At 41.0% G+C, this 16,105-nt stretch overlaps 2 protein-coding genes across 2 annotated transcripts in view; one reads left to right on the top strand and one right to left on the bottom strand.

Moving 5' to 3' along the window:
• polr2b (RNA polymerase II subunit B) overlaps positions 1 to 11,743 on the top strand; it is a 47,221-nt gene extending 35,478 nt beyond the window's left edge. The window contains exons 17-26 of the mRNA XM_078404111.1: positions 1,125 to 1,293; positions 1,725 to 1,821; positions 1,926 to 2,020; positions 2,908 to 3,158; positions 4,588 to 4,677; positions 6,981 to 7,088; positions 7,169 to 7,282; positions 8,537 to 8,697; positions 9,895 to 10,090; positions 11,432 to 11,743. Of these exons, the coding sequence (XP_078260237.1) occupies positions 1,125 to 1,293; positions 1,725 to 1,821; positions 1,926 to 2,020; positions 2,908 to 3,158; positions 4,588 to 4,677; positions 6,981 to 7,088; positions 7,169 to 7,282; positions 8,537 to 8,697; positions 9,895 to 10,090; positions 11,432 to 11,521 (1,371 nt within the window). The 3' untranslated portion in view covers positions 11,522 to 11,743. The remainder of the gene's footprint in view (positions 1 to 1,124; positions 1,294 to 1,724; positions 1,822 to 1,925; positions 2,021 to 2,907; positions 3,159 to 4,587; positions 4,678 to 6,980; positions 7,089 to 7,168; positions 7,283 to 8,536; positions 8,698 to 9,894; positions 10,091 to 11,431) is intronic.
• Positions 10,616 to 16,105, bottom strand: part of LOC144596050 (insulin-like growth factor-binding protein 7) — a 28,463-nt gene continuing 22,973 nt past the window's right edge. The window contains exon 5 of the mRNA XM_078404146.1: positions 10,616 to 12,047. Coding sequence (XP_078260272.1) covers positions 12,037 to 12,047 — 11 coding nt within the window. The 3' untranslated portion in view covers positions 10,616 to 12,036. The remainder of the gene's footprint in view (positions 12,048 to 16,105) is intronic.

Here is a 16,105-nt window from a genome sequence, read left to right as displayed (position 1 = left end):
CAATTAAAAAAATATATGTTCATAAGACATAGGAGCAGAATTAGGCCATTTGGCCCATTGAGTCTATGCAGCCATTCAATCCATCTTTCCCTTCAACCCCATTCTCCTTCCTTCTCCCCATAACCTTTGACACCCCCGCTAATCAATAACCTGTCAATCTCAGCTTTAAAAATGCCCTCTGGTCCCGGATTCTCCTACTAGTGGAATCATTCACTTTGTCCGAGCCTTACGTTATTTGGTAAGTTTCAAATGAGGTCCCCCCTCATCCTTCTAATCTGCAGTGAGTATGGCTAAGAGCTGTCAAACATTCATCATATGTTTACACTATCATTCCTGGGATCATTCTCATTAATCTTCTCTGGACCGTCCTTGGATATGGGGCCCAAAACTGCTCACAATACTCCAAATGTGTCTGACTAATGCTTTCTCTAGTCCTCTCAAAATGAGTGCTAACATTGGATTCCCTTCCTTACTACCACTGCAACTATTAGGCTGTGAGTTCATTCACTTTCTTTGTGCCCCCCTCCCACCACCACCAAAAAAATGTTTCCAAGTTCTTTAAGCTTTTGAACCAACCACCCTTCCCTGCAAAATCACCACTTCCATTTGCTTGCTGGTTAGTCTTCCCACCTTCCATTGAGATTGTTCCACCAATCCAGCTGATATCTTTGTCTTTCTCCTGTCCTCTCTCCTTTCCATTTCACTAATAGTTTAACTGATTTGTTTTTAACTGTGCATGAAGGAACTGCAGATGCTTGTTTAAACCAAAGATAGATACAAAATGCTAGAGTAACTCAGTTTTGGGTCGAGACCCGTCTTCAGACTGACCAGGGTCTCGACCCAAAGCGTCACCCATTCCTTCTCTCCAGAGATGCTGCCTGTCCCGTTGAGTTACTCCAACATTTTGTGTCTATCTTTTGTTTTTCACTATCTTTGGAAGTTAGAAGAAATGTTGTTTATCATAAATAGCCTTTATTATTATCAGTTCTAGTTGCTTTATCATTTTTATAGTTAAGTTGAATAGAATTTTTAAATATATATTCTGTCAGGTTTGTAGTAAAAGTGGCTATTCATATGAATGTTGATTTTCCGGTCTGTTTACCTTTATCCTTCCATTGTTCTAGTCTCCCAGAAATACATATCAATCTGCCATGGGTAAACAAGCTATGGGAGTTTATATTACCAACTTTCATGTGCGAATGGACACTCTAGCACATGTACTGTACTACCCACAAAAGCCCCTTGTTACAACACGTTCCATGGAGTACCTGCGATTCAGGGAGCTGCCAGCTGGTGAGTGACAAATAAAATAAACATTCTAAATGTTGCGGGTATATGGAATCACTGTAGATGGCATCTTTGTATTCAATCCCAATCTCTCCATTGTGTTAAACCTGATAACATATTTGAATACTATTAGGGTTGTGGAAATATGAAGTCCTTTGATCGATCTTTCCTGGCTGATGGTGAGTAGTTAAATGTTGTGTAATCTTTTCATACTGAAAATTATCTTGAAAGCATCATCTTTATCATAACTATATGGCAACTTTAAACTTTAAATTAATGTGTTTAAAATGTTATATTACTTTCTATTATATGTGTTTCACTTGCATGAGTTCCCTAGTCAAGCACTGAAGTAAACTTTAACATTTATTCTAAGGTTTGAAAAATAACTGGAGATTATTTTGAATTTTGAGGAAACTTTCATTTTCTGTGTATTTTAGGTATAAACTCTATAGTAGCAATTGCTTCGTACACTGGTTATAATCAAGAAGATTCTGTCATCATGAATAGGTCTGCAGTGGACAGAGGCTATTTCAGGTGTGTTGCACTTTTGTGTGTAAGCCTTTAATTTTTAAAGTCTATTTAAACCATTTTTTTCCTGTGTTTTTGTTTTCTGAATAAGTACATTTCTGTCCTAATAGGTCTGTGTTCTACCGTTCATATAAAGAGCAAGAATCCAAAAAAGGTTTTGAGCAGGAGGAGGTTTTTGAGAGGCCTACACGAGAAACTTGCCAGGGTGAGCCAGAATTCATTTTAATTGTCAATCTAGATCTGAATTGTAAAATGTTGTCTATTCACATTTTAATGTTTGGGTTTGCTGTGCAGATTTGATTAATGACTTCATTAAGATATTGTGACATTTTCTTTTCTATAAGACTCCCTTTTCTCTAATAATGGTAGAGATTAAGTCTGGGGGTTACGCTTCTCGTTTACTTACAAATCTCTTCTTTACTCTTATGGCATTCACATTTTATTGGAGTCTCGTCACTACTGGTTACATCCCTAAACCTATCGTATTTGTGAGCAATGAAACACAAAAATGCGGCATTTCAGTCTGTTCCTGTCCTAACCTAAATGCACACATGCTTGCTGTTCTAACAGAGATAGCTAGTTAGTGGAAAATCTGCTTGAGAATATATGCCGTGAACAAATGAAAAATTGTTTGAGTATGTTTCATTTTCTCTATTTGTAACAGTTGGATTTATATCATTCTGTACCAATCGAACCAAGGATGCACCCATACTCTTTCAACTGTTTATCTTGTCAATGCTTCGATTTTGCAGAGATGAACAAGAGCTAGTCTGCAAATAAGCAGTATTTGTTTGGACTGTTTTTAATTAAAAAATATATATTATTGAGATGATTAAAAGTTTTGAATTGTTCTGCATCCATTCATTGAAGGGTAGATTTTTCAAAAGTTAATTTCACTTAACTTGAGTAGCCTATGTAAAATAAAACTAGCATCTTGTATGGTGCTTCTGAGTGATCAAAACTTTGATAATTTTTTATCACAAATATATCTGTTGGTATCTTTAGAAATATTCCTGACTTTCGTTTGGCCAGTCAAGTTTAACCAAAAAGTTAGTTATTACTCTTGTTGTGATGTATCCTTTATCTTTATAGGCATGAGACATGCTATTTATGAGAAGCTGGATGAAGATGGATTAATAGCACCTGGTGTGAGGGTGTCAGGCGACGATGTGATCATTGGTAAAACTGTAACATTGCCGGAAAATGAAGATGAGCTTGACAGCACAAACCGGCGGTATACAAAACGAGACTGCAGCACCTTCTTGCGGACAAGTGAGACTGGCATTGTGGACCAGGTCATGGTGACGTTAAACCAGGAGGGATATAAATTTTGCAAAATTAGGGTAATGCATCAGAATACATCTGCTTTTATTTCTTTCTTTTTTTTAAGTGTTTTGTGAAGTGTGGAATAATGGTGGCGCACAGATGTCTTTTAAAGTGTTCCCCAATCCAAATTTGCATTTCTAATGATCTGCCTTTCTCTGGTGTCGTTATCTATCACTGTTGCACCTGAGATTCAAATTAGCAAGAATTCATTTCTTTGATTTGTTTGGCCCAGCTCATAAGGCTTTTCAGATCTATGTGTTGGGGGTGGTGAAGAAGCCCTGGACCAAACGTGGTTAGAAACAAAATTCCAAAGGGGAAAATGACCACCTGTGATATCAAGTAATATTTCAGTAAAAATGTCACCCTGGAGCCCTTAAATCAATAGCGACTGAAAATTAATAAATTGCGGGTATTGTTGGAAATCTGAAACAAAAACAAAATGCTACAAACACTCAACTTGGCAGACAGCATCTGTGGAACAAGAAACAATTAATGTTTCAGATCAAAGAGTGTCTTTGTCTCTTGTTAGTTATGTTTCTCTTTCTGGCGATGTGGTTTCCAGCATTCTTGGTTTTTATTTAAGCCCCCGGTGATTGGATATGAGGGACTCTCCAGGAAAGGGGAATAGGGGATCAGTTATTTCAAGTGTTTGCAGTTCCTTCAGTTCCCTAAGTCTTAGACCCAAATGTCCTTGGATATTTCATTCGTGTTCTTCCATTCATCAAGAGGGAGTTTAGTCACCTCTTGACAATTGCTTACATTGTAACTCTCCAGCATCAACATCCTGATAACTATTCATTTGAATTGTCACATACTTTGGCCACTGATGTGGGAAGGAATTGATAATAAAATATCTCCAATTGCTGTATGTATAGATCTTCAAAAAAATAAAGAAAATGTATGCCAGCCAGCATCCTTTCCACCATTTTAAATATACATTGCCATACCATAGCTGCAATGTGTATTGGGTATAGAATATATTGCATCAAGTGGTGCTCCATTCCGGCTGGGATATATAGTGCCACTCTTCCGATGAGTCAAAATCATGGAATATCCAGTCTAAAGGTATTGTTGGAGTACCTTCTTTATGTAAACTGACATGGTTCAAATGGAGTGGCTGTTTTCATCATCTCAATGTGTCTAAAACATGCCACATTCTCATTAAATTAGAGGGCTTTTTAATGTTATAAAATATAAAAAGGTGCTTTTAAATTTAGGGGAATAAAAATATATATTTGGATACTTGAAAAGAGAAATGACTTGCAAAACTGAAAATGGATCAATCAGTGTAATAATTTTTGTTTGTGAACCATTGATATAATTCAGGCAGATATTACACTATTTTGACCTTTCCATTAAGGTACAAACCAAAAAAAAGTTCAAAAGACAATTATATCACTTCTCACTTTATTAGTCATGCATAATCCACATGCTCTTTGTATGCAGGTGCGATCTGTCCGAATTCCACAAATTGGAGATAAATTTGCCAGTCGCCATGGCCAGAAGGGTACATGTGGTATCCAGTACAGACAAGAGGTGAGGTATTCATGAGTTATGGGTTCAGAAAATGGATCTGAATTGTTGGGCAAATAGTTGAGTGCCAAAATCTGAACAGCAGACTGGAATTATTAAAATAAAAGTGGAATTGTTGGAACTGTTCAGCAAGCCAGGCAGTAATTAAAGAAAAATAGTCTCTGACCATGTTTTAGAATCCATTTTTCTGTTTCACTATTAAAATAAATGTTTAATTAGATTGCCTTCTACCTTTGATCAGTGAGCACATGTAATTTTATTACCTACTAGACCAAGTGGACCCGTTGGGTCCAAACCGCTCCTGCATTGGTGCAGCACCCCCTCCTCCCCTTGACCCCTCCCCATCCCCCTCCCTCCCCTCCCCCATCCCCTCCCTCCCCACTTCCCCTCCCCTCCCTCAGCCCAACCGTGGAGCCTTTGCCAGGCGTGGAGTGCCCCGGGAAGCGTCTCCTGCAGCTCGGCTGCAATCTGCGGCGGGGAACGCTGGCGACGGCAAGGACCCCGTGCCGGGCGGGGAGCATCTCCCGGGGCCGTGGGTGGGCGAGAGTGGATATGAGAAGGCACTGACCTCGGCCCCATTTCTCCTGCTGCGATCGGTGGGGATGGCCATCTTGTTGGACCCTCTACCGTCGCCTCTGCGGCGCGCTGCACCATGGGAGGAAGGTCAGGCATGGGGCAAGCCGGGACCGTGCTGGTCCTCCCGGGTGGGGGGGTGCGCATTTATTAAAGTTTATTAGGTAAATTGTTTTTAAAAAAGTAACAAAAGTGGGTTTATTCACACCACAGGGGAATGGTGGGTAGATTGGGCCTAAAATTGTTGCGCTGTTCTGCACCGTTTTGGCAGTGTAGAGGGGTGGTACTCACATAAACATATACACACAAACAAACCGAGAGTATATATATATATATATAGATAGATAGTTCATTTGCTTAATTGTACTTTGGCAATGTTTTGAACAGGAGGGTGCTGATGGCTTGCTCATCAGCATGTTCCTTTTAGGTTTCCATTTCAGAGAAGTGCAATATAGAAGTCTAAAAATTCTGACTAACCTTTTCCCCTGCAGTTAAGCTCATGACTGGGTCTGGGAAAAGTTAGTAAATTGTTGAACTGAGGGGCCTGATGCACTTTGTATCAGGCTTTTCAACTTCACAGCAGTCATAGCTGTGCATTTTTAATGGGTTGCTGACCATCAAAAGGTAGGTGTTTTTAAGTTTAGAGATACAGAGTGGAAACAGGCCCTTCTGCCCACAGATTTCACCCCAACCAGCAATCCCTGCACACTAACACTATTCTACACACAAGGGATAATTTACAATTATACCAAGCCAAAAAACCTACAAACTTGTACGCCTTTGGAGTGTGGGAGGAAACCGAAGATCTCTGAAACACCCAACGCAGGTCACAGGGGGGAAAGTGCAAACTCCGTAGATAGAACCCGTAGTCAGGATTGAACCCGGGTCTCTTGCGCTCCAAGGCAGCAATTCTACCGCTGCGCCACCGTGCCAACCTTTAGTTTATTTTCCTTATTTCAGTGTGTGTGCATTATTAATTAATAACTCTTTTGTGTGTTTTCATTATATTTATAATTTAATTTATTGCAAAAATCCAACTGTCTGCAGATGCCCGATAATCAGATGGGAACAATGAAAGTACCTTTTAATGATACAAACTGTCAAAAGGCTTTTAAGCTGGCTTATGGGTTGGGCTTTATCTCCTGGCAACTATGACCAAGTGCCTTACAGAAGGGTAGCAGTGGCTTACTCACATTGTGTTGGGAGCCAAGCAGTTATAGAAACTTATTGGAACTGTGGAGCTAGAGTGGGCAGCAATCATGAAGCTTGGGGCTAAGATTAGTTTGCATATACTTTACTTCCATTGCAACTAGAATGGAGGTTGTACCTTTTTGCATTTTAAGTTTAAGACTTCTGCCTTAATCCTTCTGTAGTATTATGTCAGATTTTGTTTGGTATCTTATGAAGCATCTTGTAATAATCTGCAGTATACCATTTATTTAAAATGGTATACAGGATAGGTGTTGAACTCAGTGGGTCAGACTGCATCGGTGGAGAGAAGTGGACAGATGGCCCTTCTTCAGACCAATGCTCTTCTGAATCCGTCTGAAGAAAGGTCCCCACCTGAAATGTTGTCTGTTCATTTCCCTCCCCAGATGCTTCCTTGTGTGCTGTGTTCCTTCACTTTGTTTTGCTCAAGGTTCTAGTATCTCCTGTCTCTTGTGCCTGCAATGCTTTCAACCATTTCTCCCCATCAGTAAGTTATAAATGCTTCAATTTTATTTTCATTTTAGGACATGCCATTCACTTGCGAAGGTATCACCCCAGATATTATAATCAATCCACATGCCATTCCTTCTCGAATGACGATTGGCCACTTGATTGAGTGTCTGCAAGGAAAGGTATGTTTGGTCTGTCAGAAATTAACTGTTTTAATAAAAATAGAATTGTTTATACCCTGATTCATTTGTTATGCTTTTAGGTATCAGCAAATAAGGGTGAAATTGGTGACGCAACACCTTTCAATGATGCGGTTAATGTGCAGAAGATTTCTAACCTATTATCAGACTATGGGTACCACCTCCGAGGCAATGAGGTAATTGTCCCTTTATGTATATATGCACACGGAAGATAATTTGTACAACCTGGCACAGCTTTTTAATGAGAGCTGTATAATAATACAAACATTGTCAACCCTCTGGTCTCACAATTTGAGTATTGTGAGATGAATTTGCCTTCTGTCAGTTTCTGAGCCTAGACTAAAACAGTCTGACACTTAATGAACAGAGAGGCCTCCAGGAAAGTAGTCTTTTTATTTGAAACTTGGCATCCTCTAAATCCACATTTACTCCGTCTCTTTTGTCTATTGTTGGCAGCTGATGAAGTTATCATGACAGGTTTTGGTCAAAATTTGAATGAAGATAGTTTGAATCATTCCAGTGTAGTCCAAAACAAATCAACAATACCAAGTTGAAGTTTTCGTAAAAGTTCACAGAACATAAGACATGCAGCACCACACCAATCTGAGATTTTTGACTCTGTGCTTTTTTGTTTAAACAGGTCTCTTGGATAAATCAGTCCAAGATGCACTCAGCTACAAATGTGGCTCTAAGCTCTGTGACATGATGTTCTTGGCATGCTACAGCATCACTTTCTGAATATGTATAACACAAAAATAAGATTGGTATCCTAATATTCGTCAAAAAACACCACCTAATTTCTTCACTGACTATGTTTCAAACCCAAATTTATGGACAGTAGTTAAGACTGAATTAAAGATTCCATTTAAATCTAACTGCTAATTTCCAACGCCAACTCCCCGTTAGGATATCTATTATTAATCAAATGAATCAACTCTTTCTTGTCCTTAATATGAAATAAATTACGATTGAGTACTTAAAAACATTTAAATATGCCATACTGGATTTTTTTTTAAATGCAAAGGACTTGCTTTGGGAATGTGGATTTATCAATATTTTACTCACATGGGGCTCACAAATTAGTTGATATTTCTAGTGGAAAGATCTTTTGTAAGCTATTTCATAATGCTCCATATTCTAGTTAGCTTGTTCAACGTCTTTAGTTTATAAATACAGCATGGATTCAGTCCCTTCAGCCCACCAAGTCCACACCAACAATCGATTACCCGTTCACACATAGTTCTATATTATCCTACTTTCTCCATTCACTGCCAACGGACTAGGGGCAATTTACATAGGCCAATTAATCTACAAACCCACACATCATTGGGACGTGGGAGAAAACCAGAGCGCCCAGAGGAAACCCAGTCGTCTTTGTTTGCACTAAAGCAAAATTTTTACATTTCATAACGTATTCCCTCTCGTTTTAGGTTTTATACAATGGATTCACAGGGCGTAAACTCACATCACAGATCTTTATTGGTCCCACTTACTACCAACGTCTGAAACATATGGTGGATGACAAAATTCATTCTCGTGCACGAGGACCTGTTCAGATTCTTAATAGACAACCTATGGAGGGTAGATCTCGGTAAGCTGAAACGGCATGTATTTCACTTGTTTTTGAAGTTGTAGCAGTTTTGATTAATATTCCAGTGTAATGCCACATGGACCACCTGCTATTTATGATCTTACATTAATTACTTGCTACTTTTGATCTTTTGGATATCAAAACCTTTCTTTTCCAGTTTAGTTTTAAATTATTAAATTTATCAAATTCTTGAGACACTTTCCGCAGTAATGGTGGTGTAACTGGCCTAGAATTATTGAAGATACTCCAAAGACGTACAGGTATGTAGGTTAATTGGCTGGGTAAATGTAAAAATTGTCCCTAGTGGGTGTAGGATAGTGTTAATGTACGGGGATCGCTGGGCGGCACGGACTTGGTGGGCCGAAAAGGCCTGTTTCCGGCTGTATATATATGATATGATATGATATGATACAAAGAATTGCAGATGCTGGCTAATATTAATAGGGAAAATGCTGGAGCAACTCAGTGGGTCAGGCAGCATCTCTGGAGAACATGGATAGATGACATTTTGGGTTGGGATTCTTCTTCAGACATGGAAGTCTGAAGAAAGGACCCAAACCAAAACAGCACCTATCCATGTTTTCCCAGAGATGCTACCTGACCTACTGAGTAACTCCAGCACTTTGTGTCCAGTATAATTGAATATGTTTTCATTTTAAATGCTTAAATGCCATGAACCGATCAAGTTTCTGTGGAGTCAGTATTCACAAAATTCTGTTGGGTAATTGCAGCATTTGTTTTCCATAAATAATAGAGAAACAAATATATTTACTTGTTGCATGGTGTGGCTTAGGTCAGAGTTATTCCATGCTTTGCAGACATTATCCTGGATGAGAAAGAACAAGGGTTTGAGAGTTTTCAAAATACCCAATGATCTTGTAGGTGGTTAATGCTTCATGTTCATAATTGTGAATTTAAAAAAATGAAAATAATGTTTTCATGTATTAAGAGTGGATGGAATAAATGCTTAATGTCCTGGAAGAGTGATAATCATGTTGAAGTCCAGGCATGGCTCCATTTCCATCACCTAAGACCATTGTACATAAGTGTGGTGGGATGGGGCAGGTATCTGGATAAGGAGTTCAAACACGATTTGGGAAAACTTTCAGAAAGACAAATGACTTTCATTTACAAACCTTTTTCAAGCCTTTGACTCCCAGCAGTAAAGTTTGATGTTTGATTTGATTTTTCTTTCAGCGACGGTGGTCTACGTTTTGGGGAGATGGAACGAGATTGTCAGATTGCTCACGGTGCCGCCCAGTTTTTGAGAGAGAGGCTATTTGAGGTTTCTGATCCATATCAGGTGCACGTATGCAATCTATGCGGGCTCATGGCAATTGCCAATACTAGAACACACACTTACGAATGCAGAGGATGCCGTAATAAAACTCAGGTATGTGTCAAACTCTGCTTAGTGATTTTTCTAAAGATCGGACAATTATGTTGCAGTTTAACCACCTGTACTTGTACTCTCTTAAGTTGCGCTGGTTGAAGTGAAATATCTTTTGATTTGTAGAATGAGTATGCTATCTGGACATACAGAACATTCAGCATATGTGATGAATTGCCATCCTAGTTAAGTATTTCCCCCTGTATAGAAAACAGATCATGCACAAAGAAAAGCAATAATCTAATACAGAATGCATGAATAACCTCCCCTTTCAAAATTTTGCATACAGTAGAGGAAAGCTGTTGGAAATCTCCATTATAAAAGCCCTTTCCAAAAGTTATTTAAATTCTCCCACTTTCATTTCTGGAGAGATGTGACTAAAGTATAGTTCATTGACCTTTTGTTTTAGCTGGTTAACATTTCACAGATGCTGCTTCACCAGTTATTATTTGATTTCCAGCATGTCTAGATTTTGTGTTTGATTACAATTGTAACATCCATCTCCAATAAAAGACCACCAAACCATTTTCAGTGTAGTTTATTAATGTCAATTGTACTGGGATACAGTGAAAAGCTTTTGCTTGTGTGCTATTCAGGCAAAGAAAGGACTACATGAATACAATCAAGATGTCCACAGACAAAGGACAAAGGGTGCAACATTTAATACACAGATATAACATTGAAATCTGATGAAGAAAGATAAAGTCCAATTAAAGAAAGAGGATCCTTTGCACTCAAAGGCATTATTATGGCTGAGTCCCCATCGATCAGAAATTCAGCTGCACTGGCCACATTAGTACTGTGACTACAACAGCAAGTCAGAAACTGGATTTCTGCTGGACAGTAATTCGCCTCCTGACATTCAAAAACTTCCCATCACCTGCATGGCACATCACATGCTTGCATGGATGAGTGCAGCTCCAACATCACAACAGAAGCTTAACATTGTTTGGGGCAAAACAGCCTGCTAGATTGGAATTCATCCACCCTAAATATTTATCCCTTCATAAAGATTGCAATATAGTTGTAAGTTTGGGTGAAGAATGTGGCTCTGTTTTCTCAAGAGTGACTAAATACTTTGAGAAAGGATTCATTCACAAATATGATTTTAAATGATAGACTGTAACCAGTTAGGAATGTCAGTAAAGTTATAATTAAGGGAACAAAATTTCAATAATGGTTAAGAGTCCCGACCTGAAACATTATCCATCCATGTTCTCCAGGTATTCTGCCTAACCCACTGAGTTACTCTAGCATTTTGTGTCTTTCCTTGGTAGACCAGCATCTGCAGTTCCTTGTTTCTATATCTTGATTATTTTTTTTGTCTTGTTATTTGATTTGCAGATTTCGTTGGTACGGTTGCCCTATGCCTGCAAACTTCTTTTCCAGGAGTTGATGTCAATGAGTATTGCACCACGAATGATGATTTCATAAACTAAAAATGATCTTCACACAGTCAAAGTGTGACAAAATACTGATGAAGTAAAATGTGTCTGGCAAAACAGAGTGCACCAGATGGTACAGAAAAGGTTATTACTTATTCACGGTCTGGAATTTCAGCCACACATGCTCTGTGCCTTTTATTTGTATGTTCTCAATGGTAAATTTATTTTTTGCCAATGTTGTAAGTAGGTTTTGTTGTGAAAAAAATAAAATGTTGTATTTTAAGCTATGTATAAACTTTATTTCATATCTTTGCATCTTGATTACACAATGCTACGTTCCTCTTATTGATTTATAGTATTTAATTGCAAGCAGACTAAATATAAAAGATACATAAACCACAAGTCACTGAATTAATACAGTATACAAGAATGAGAAAGATCCCAATAAAACTTAATTTGTAATATATTGAAAATAAACACCACCCAGATTCTGTACTTATTCACAGAATTCCCTACAGGTAGTTGTGCTCATGGTTCAGTCTGTCGTTAATTCTTCATTTTAATTCACGCTTTCTCTGCAAAAGAAAACATGAGAGGTAAGAGGGCAAAATAATTTCCACATAGTTGAGTCCATTCTCTATTGTAGATTTTTTCAGTGCATCATTTGAATAACCATCCATCGGCTTTAGTTAGCATTTATCTGTATCAGAATATAATTCCTGCAACAATATGCAGTCTTTGTTATAAACATAATGCTTCCTCAGGAAACACGGTGCTGTTTATCCGACATGCACTGGCAAGGCTGTTGCTGACTTAATGCAACTTTAAATTCAATTTGAAAGGGAGCAAGAACAACAGTGACTGAGTATCACTAGCCTACAAGAACAAATGTTTGGAAGAACTATTCTATAAAATCTACATTTCCAAATAATAGCAGACTTTATTCACCAGTACCAAGGCCACCCACCTCACGCAATCCTGGATTATCTAACTTTAGTGGTATGTATTGATGGGATTTGAGATGGAATGATCACTAGAATGTAATTACCCTTGAAGGCAAACCACAATAGTTCCAAATGTTGTCGGCAGTGGAGTTTAAAGCTTTGAACCTCGCGATGATGAAGAAACTATGATATCATGATGGTGCATGACTGTTGGTGAAAAAATTAATAATACCTCAGCTCAGTCTGCCTAGACCTACATTTTCTCCTGGTTGCTAAATACTTTAACTCCCAATCCCATACTGACCTTGATCACCAACCTCCCGGCTAACCGGCCGCGATATTTTCATTTAATTTGGTCGCATGTTTTTTAAGTTAGAGGTTTTAAAGCGCTGCCCCCCCTGACTTATCGAAGTTTTGACAGAAGGGGGGCGCTGCGGTGCGGATTAATCTTCATTGTGATGTCACAATGCCCCTGTGAGATGAACTCGAGCTGACCCCCCTTCCCCTCCCGCGGTATTCAGCGTGTGACGTCACAATGCTACATTGTTGCGAAAAGCTGTTAAGTCAAGTCAATTTTATTTGTATAGCACATTTAAAAACAACCCACGTTGACCAAAGTGCTGTACATCTGATTAGGTACTAAGGAAAAAAATGAAACATACAGTAGCACACAAACAGTTCACAGCGCCTCCTCAATGAGCCTCAGACGATAGGGAGGAGAAATAGGTTTTGAGCCTGGACTTAAAGGAGTCGATGGAGGGGGCAGTTCTGATGGGGAGAGGGATGCTCTTTCCACCCTCCCTCCCCCCCTCCCGGTTACAATGGAAACCCTACTGGGACGGGCCCCCTCCCTCCCCCACCCCCCTCCCCTTCCTCCCTCCCTCCTCCTCCCTCCCCTCCTCCCGGTTACAATGGAAACCCTACGAGGACGGGCCCAACGGGGAAAGAGGGGTACTGGGAAAAGGGGAGGTCCCCTCTCCCTCTCCTTCCCCCCTCCCCTCTCCCTCCACACCTCCCTCCCTCCCCCTTCCCTCCCTCCCCTCCTCCCGGTTACAATGGAAACCCTACGAGGACGGGCCCAACGGGGAAAGAGGGGTACTGGGAAAAGGGGAGTTCCCCCATCCTCCCCCCTTCCCACCTCCCCCCTCCCCTCCCCCCCTTTCCCTCCCCTCCTCCATTCCCCCTCCCTCCCTCCCCGCCTCCCGGTTACAATGGAAACCCTACGAGGACGGGCACAACAGGGAAAGAGGGGTACTGGGAAAACAGGTGGTCCCCCTCCCTCCACCCCTACCCCTCTCCCTCCTCCCTCCCCCCTCCCTCCCCGCCTCCCGGTTACAATGGAAACCCTACAAGGACGGGCACAACGGGGAAAGAGGGGTACTGGGAAAAGGGGAGGTCCTCCTCCCTCCCCCCCTCCCATCCCCCCTTCCCCCTCCCATCCCATTTCCCTCCCCCCTCCCATCCCATTTCCCTCCCCCCAACCCTCCCCCTTTCCTCCCTCCCCACTCCCCTCCCAGCTACAATGGAAACCCTACGAGGACGGGCCCAACGGGCACACTTGTGCTAGTGTACCCATAAAAATAGTAGAAAAGTACAAATATCAGCAGTGGATGAACCCAGCATGTAAGTGCTGAAGAGAAAAGTGAAGCATTTGCAACCAAGTTGAACCAGAAGTACCAAGTCAAGTCAATTTTATTTGTATAGCACATTTAAAAACAACCCACGTTGACCAAAGTGCTGTACATCTGATTAGGTACTAAGGAAAAAAAAAGAAACATACAGTAGCACGCAAACAGTTCACAGCGCCTCCTCAATGAGCCTCAAACGCTAGGGAGTAGAAATAGGTTTTGAGCCTGCACTTAAAGGAGTCGATGGAGGGGGCAGTTCTGATGGGGAGAGGGATGCTGTTCCACAGTCTAGGAGCTGCAACCGCAAAAGTGCGGTCACCCCTGAGCTTAAGCCTAGACGGCGGGATAGTGAGTAGCCCCAAGTCGGCCGACCTGAGGGACCTGGAGTTAGAGAGGGGGGTTAGAAGATTTTTGATATAGGAGGGGGAAATGTCCATTTAGGGCTTTATACGTAAATAGGAGGAGCTTGAAGTTAATTCTGTACCATACAGGGAGCCAGTGGCGAGAGGCCAGAATCGGGGTGATGTGGTCCCTTTTACGGGTACCCGTCAGGAGTCTCGCTGCGGCGTTTTGGACCAGTTGCAGGCGGGACAGGGAAGATTGGCTGATCCCAGTGTATAGGGAGTTGCAGTAGTCTAGGCGGGAGGAAATGAAAGCGTGAATTATTTTTTCTGTGTCGTCGAATTGGAGGAAAGGTTTGATTTTAGCTATGGTTCGAAGTTGGAAGAAGCTGGCTTTTACCACAGCGTTGACTTGCTTATCAAATTTTAATGCAGAGTCAAATATCATGCCGAGGTTTTTGACATGCGGTTTGACTAGGCAGGATAGACTTCCAAGACTGCCTGTTATCGATTTGATGGAGTCGGGGGGGCCGAATAGGATGACCTCTGACTTGCTCTCATTTAATTGGAGGAAGTTCTGTGCCATCCAACATTTTATGTCCTCAAGGCAGTGTAAGAGGCTGTTTAAATTTGACTGGTTGGGTTTCAGGGGGAGGTAAAGCTGAGTGTCATCGGCATAGCAGTGGAAAGAAATGCCGTGCCTTTGAATGATTTGGCCAAGGGGGAGCATGTATAGAGAGAAGAGAATGGGGCCTAGGATGGAGCCTTGTGGAACTCCGCAGGAGAGGCTAGCTGGAGCAGAGGAATAACTGCCTATGTTGATGGCGAAACTCCTATCTTTGAGGTACGAAGCGAACCAGCTCAGGGCAGTGCCATCAATGCCAACCGCGTACCGGAGACGGTCAATAAGGATGGTGTGGTCCACTGTATCGAACGCTGCGCTGAGGTCGAGAAGGAGCAGGATTGTACAGTCGCCGGTGTCGATGGCGAGAAGCAGGTCGTTGTGTACCTTCAACAAGGCAGACTCTGTGCTGTGATTCATTGGAGCTTCCTGCCGAGGTCCCCAATGCCACAGACACCAGTCGTCAGCCATCTTCGTTATAAGCATTAAATACAACAAAAGAGTATGGAACCAGACAAGCTGTACTGCTGAAGACTTGCTCTCCAGCAGTAGCTAAGTTGGCATTACAGTCTTGAAAAGGTGAAATATTGAAGTCGTCGAGTTTGGTGTCATATGCACATTACCTCCTGGACCTTGTTGACATAGTGCAAGTGCAAGAGTTTGTTTCGACACCAGTCAATGAGGTGTTTTATCTCTCTCCCTTCAGGCTAACTTCCATTCTGTAAATCTCATTGCATGCTAAACCGCTCTCCCATCCTGTCTTGTACCCATCATTTCTTACTGTCCAGCATTGTCCTCAAACTACTGATGTCTATTGAACATTCTCATGATAAAATCATGTAATATAGCCTTGCAATCCCCCTTCTCACTCAATCTCTAACATCGAATCCTACAATGTAATCCAACATAATCTGGTCTCATTAACTTCATACAATCATTCTTTTGCTTGTCATAGTTGCCCTCCACTTCAGCTGTCGAAATGCCATTTAATCAAGATTTTGATCTTTGACCTTGTCTGATTGCGCATTGATTGTGTACTTTCTCCAAAGACTTTATTTAATGCGTCATTCTGCTAATTTTCTTTCTCGGCTCCCTTCC

Source organism: Rhinoraja longicauda, chromosome 1 (genome assembly GCF_053455715.1).
Source record: "Rhinoraja longicauda isolate Sanriku21f chromosome 1, sRhiLon1.1, whole genome shotgun sequence".
In the NCBI taxonomy this organism is placed as follows: domain Eukaryota; kingdom Metazoa; phylum Chordata; class Chondrichthyes; order Rajiformes; family Arhynchobatidae; genus Rhinoraja; species Rhinoraja longicauda.
The sequence above is the reverse complement of the archived record's forward strand: the minus strand, read 5'-3'. Positions and strand labels throughout refer to the sequence as shown.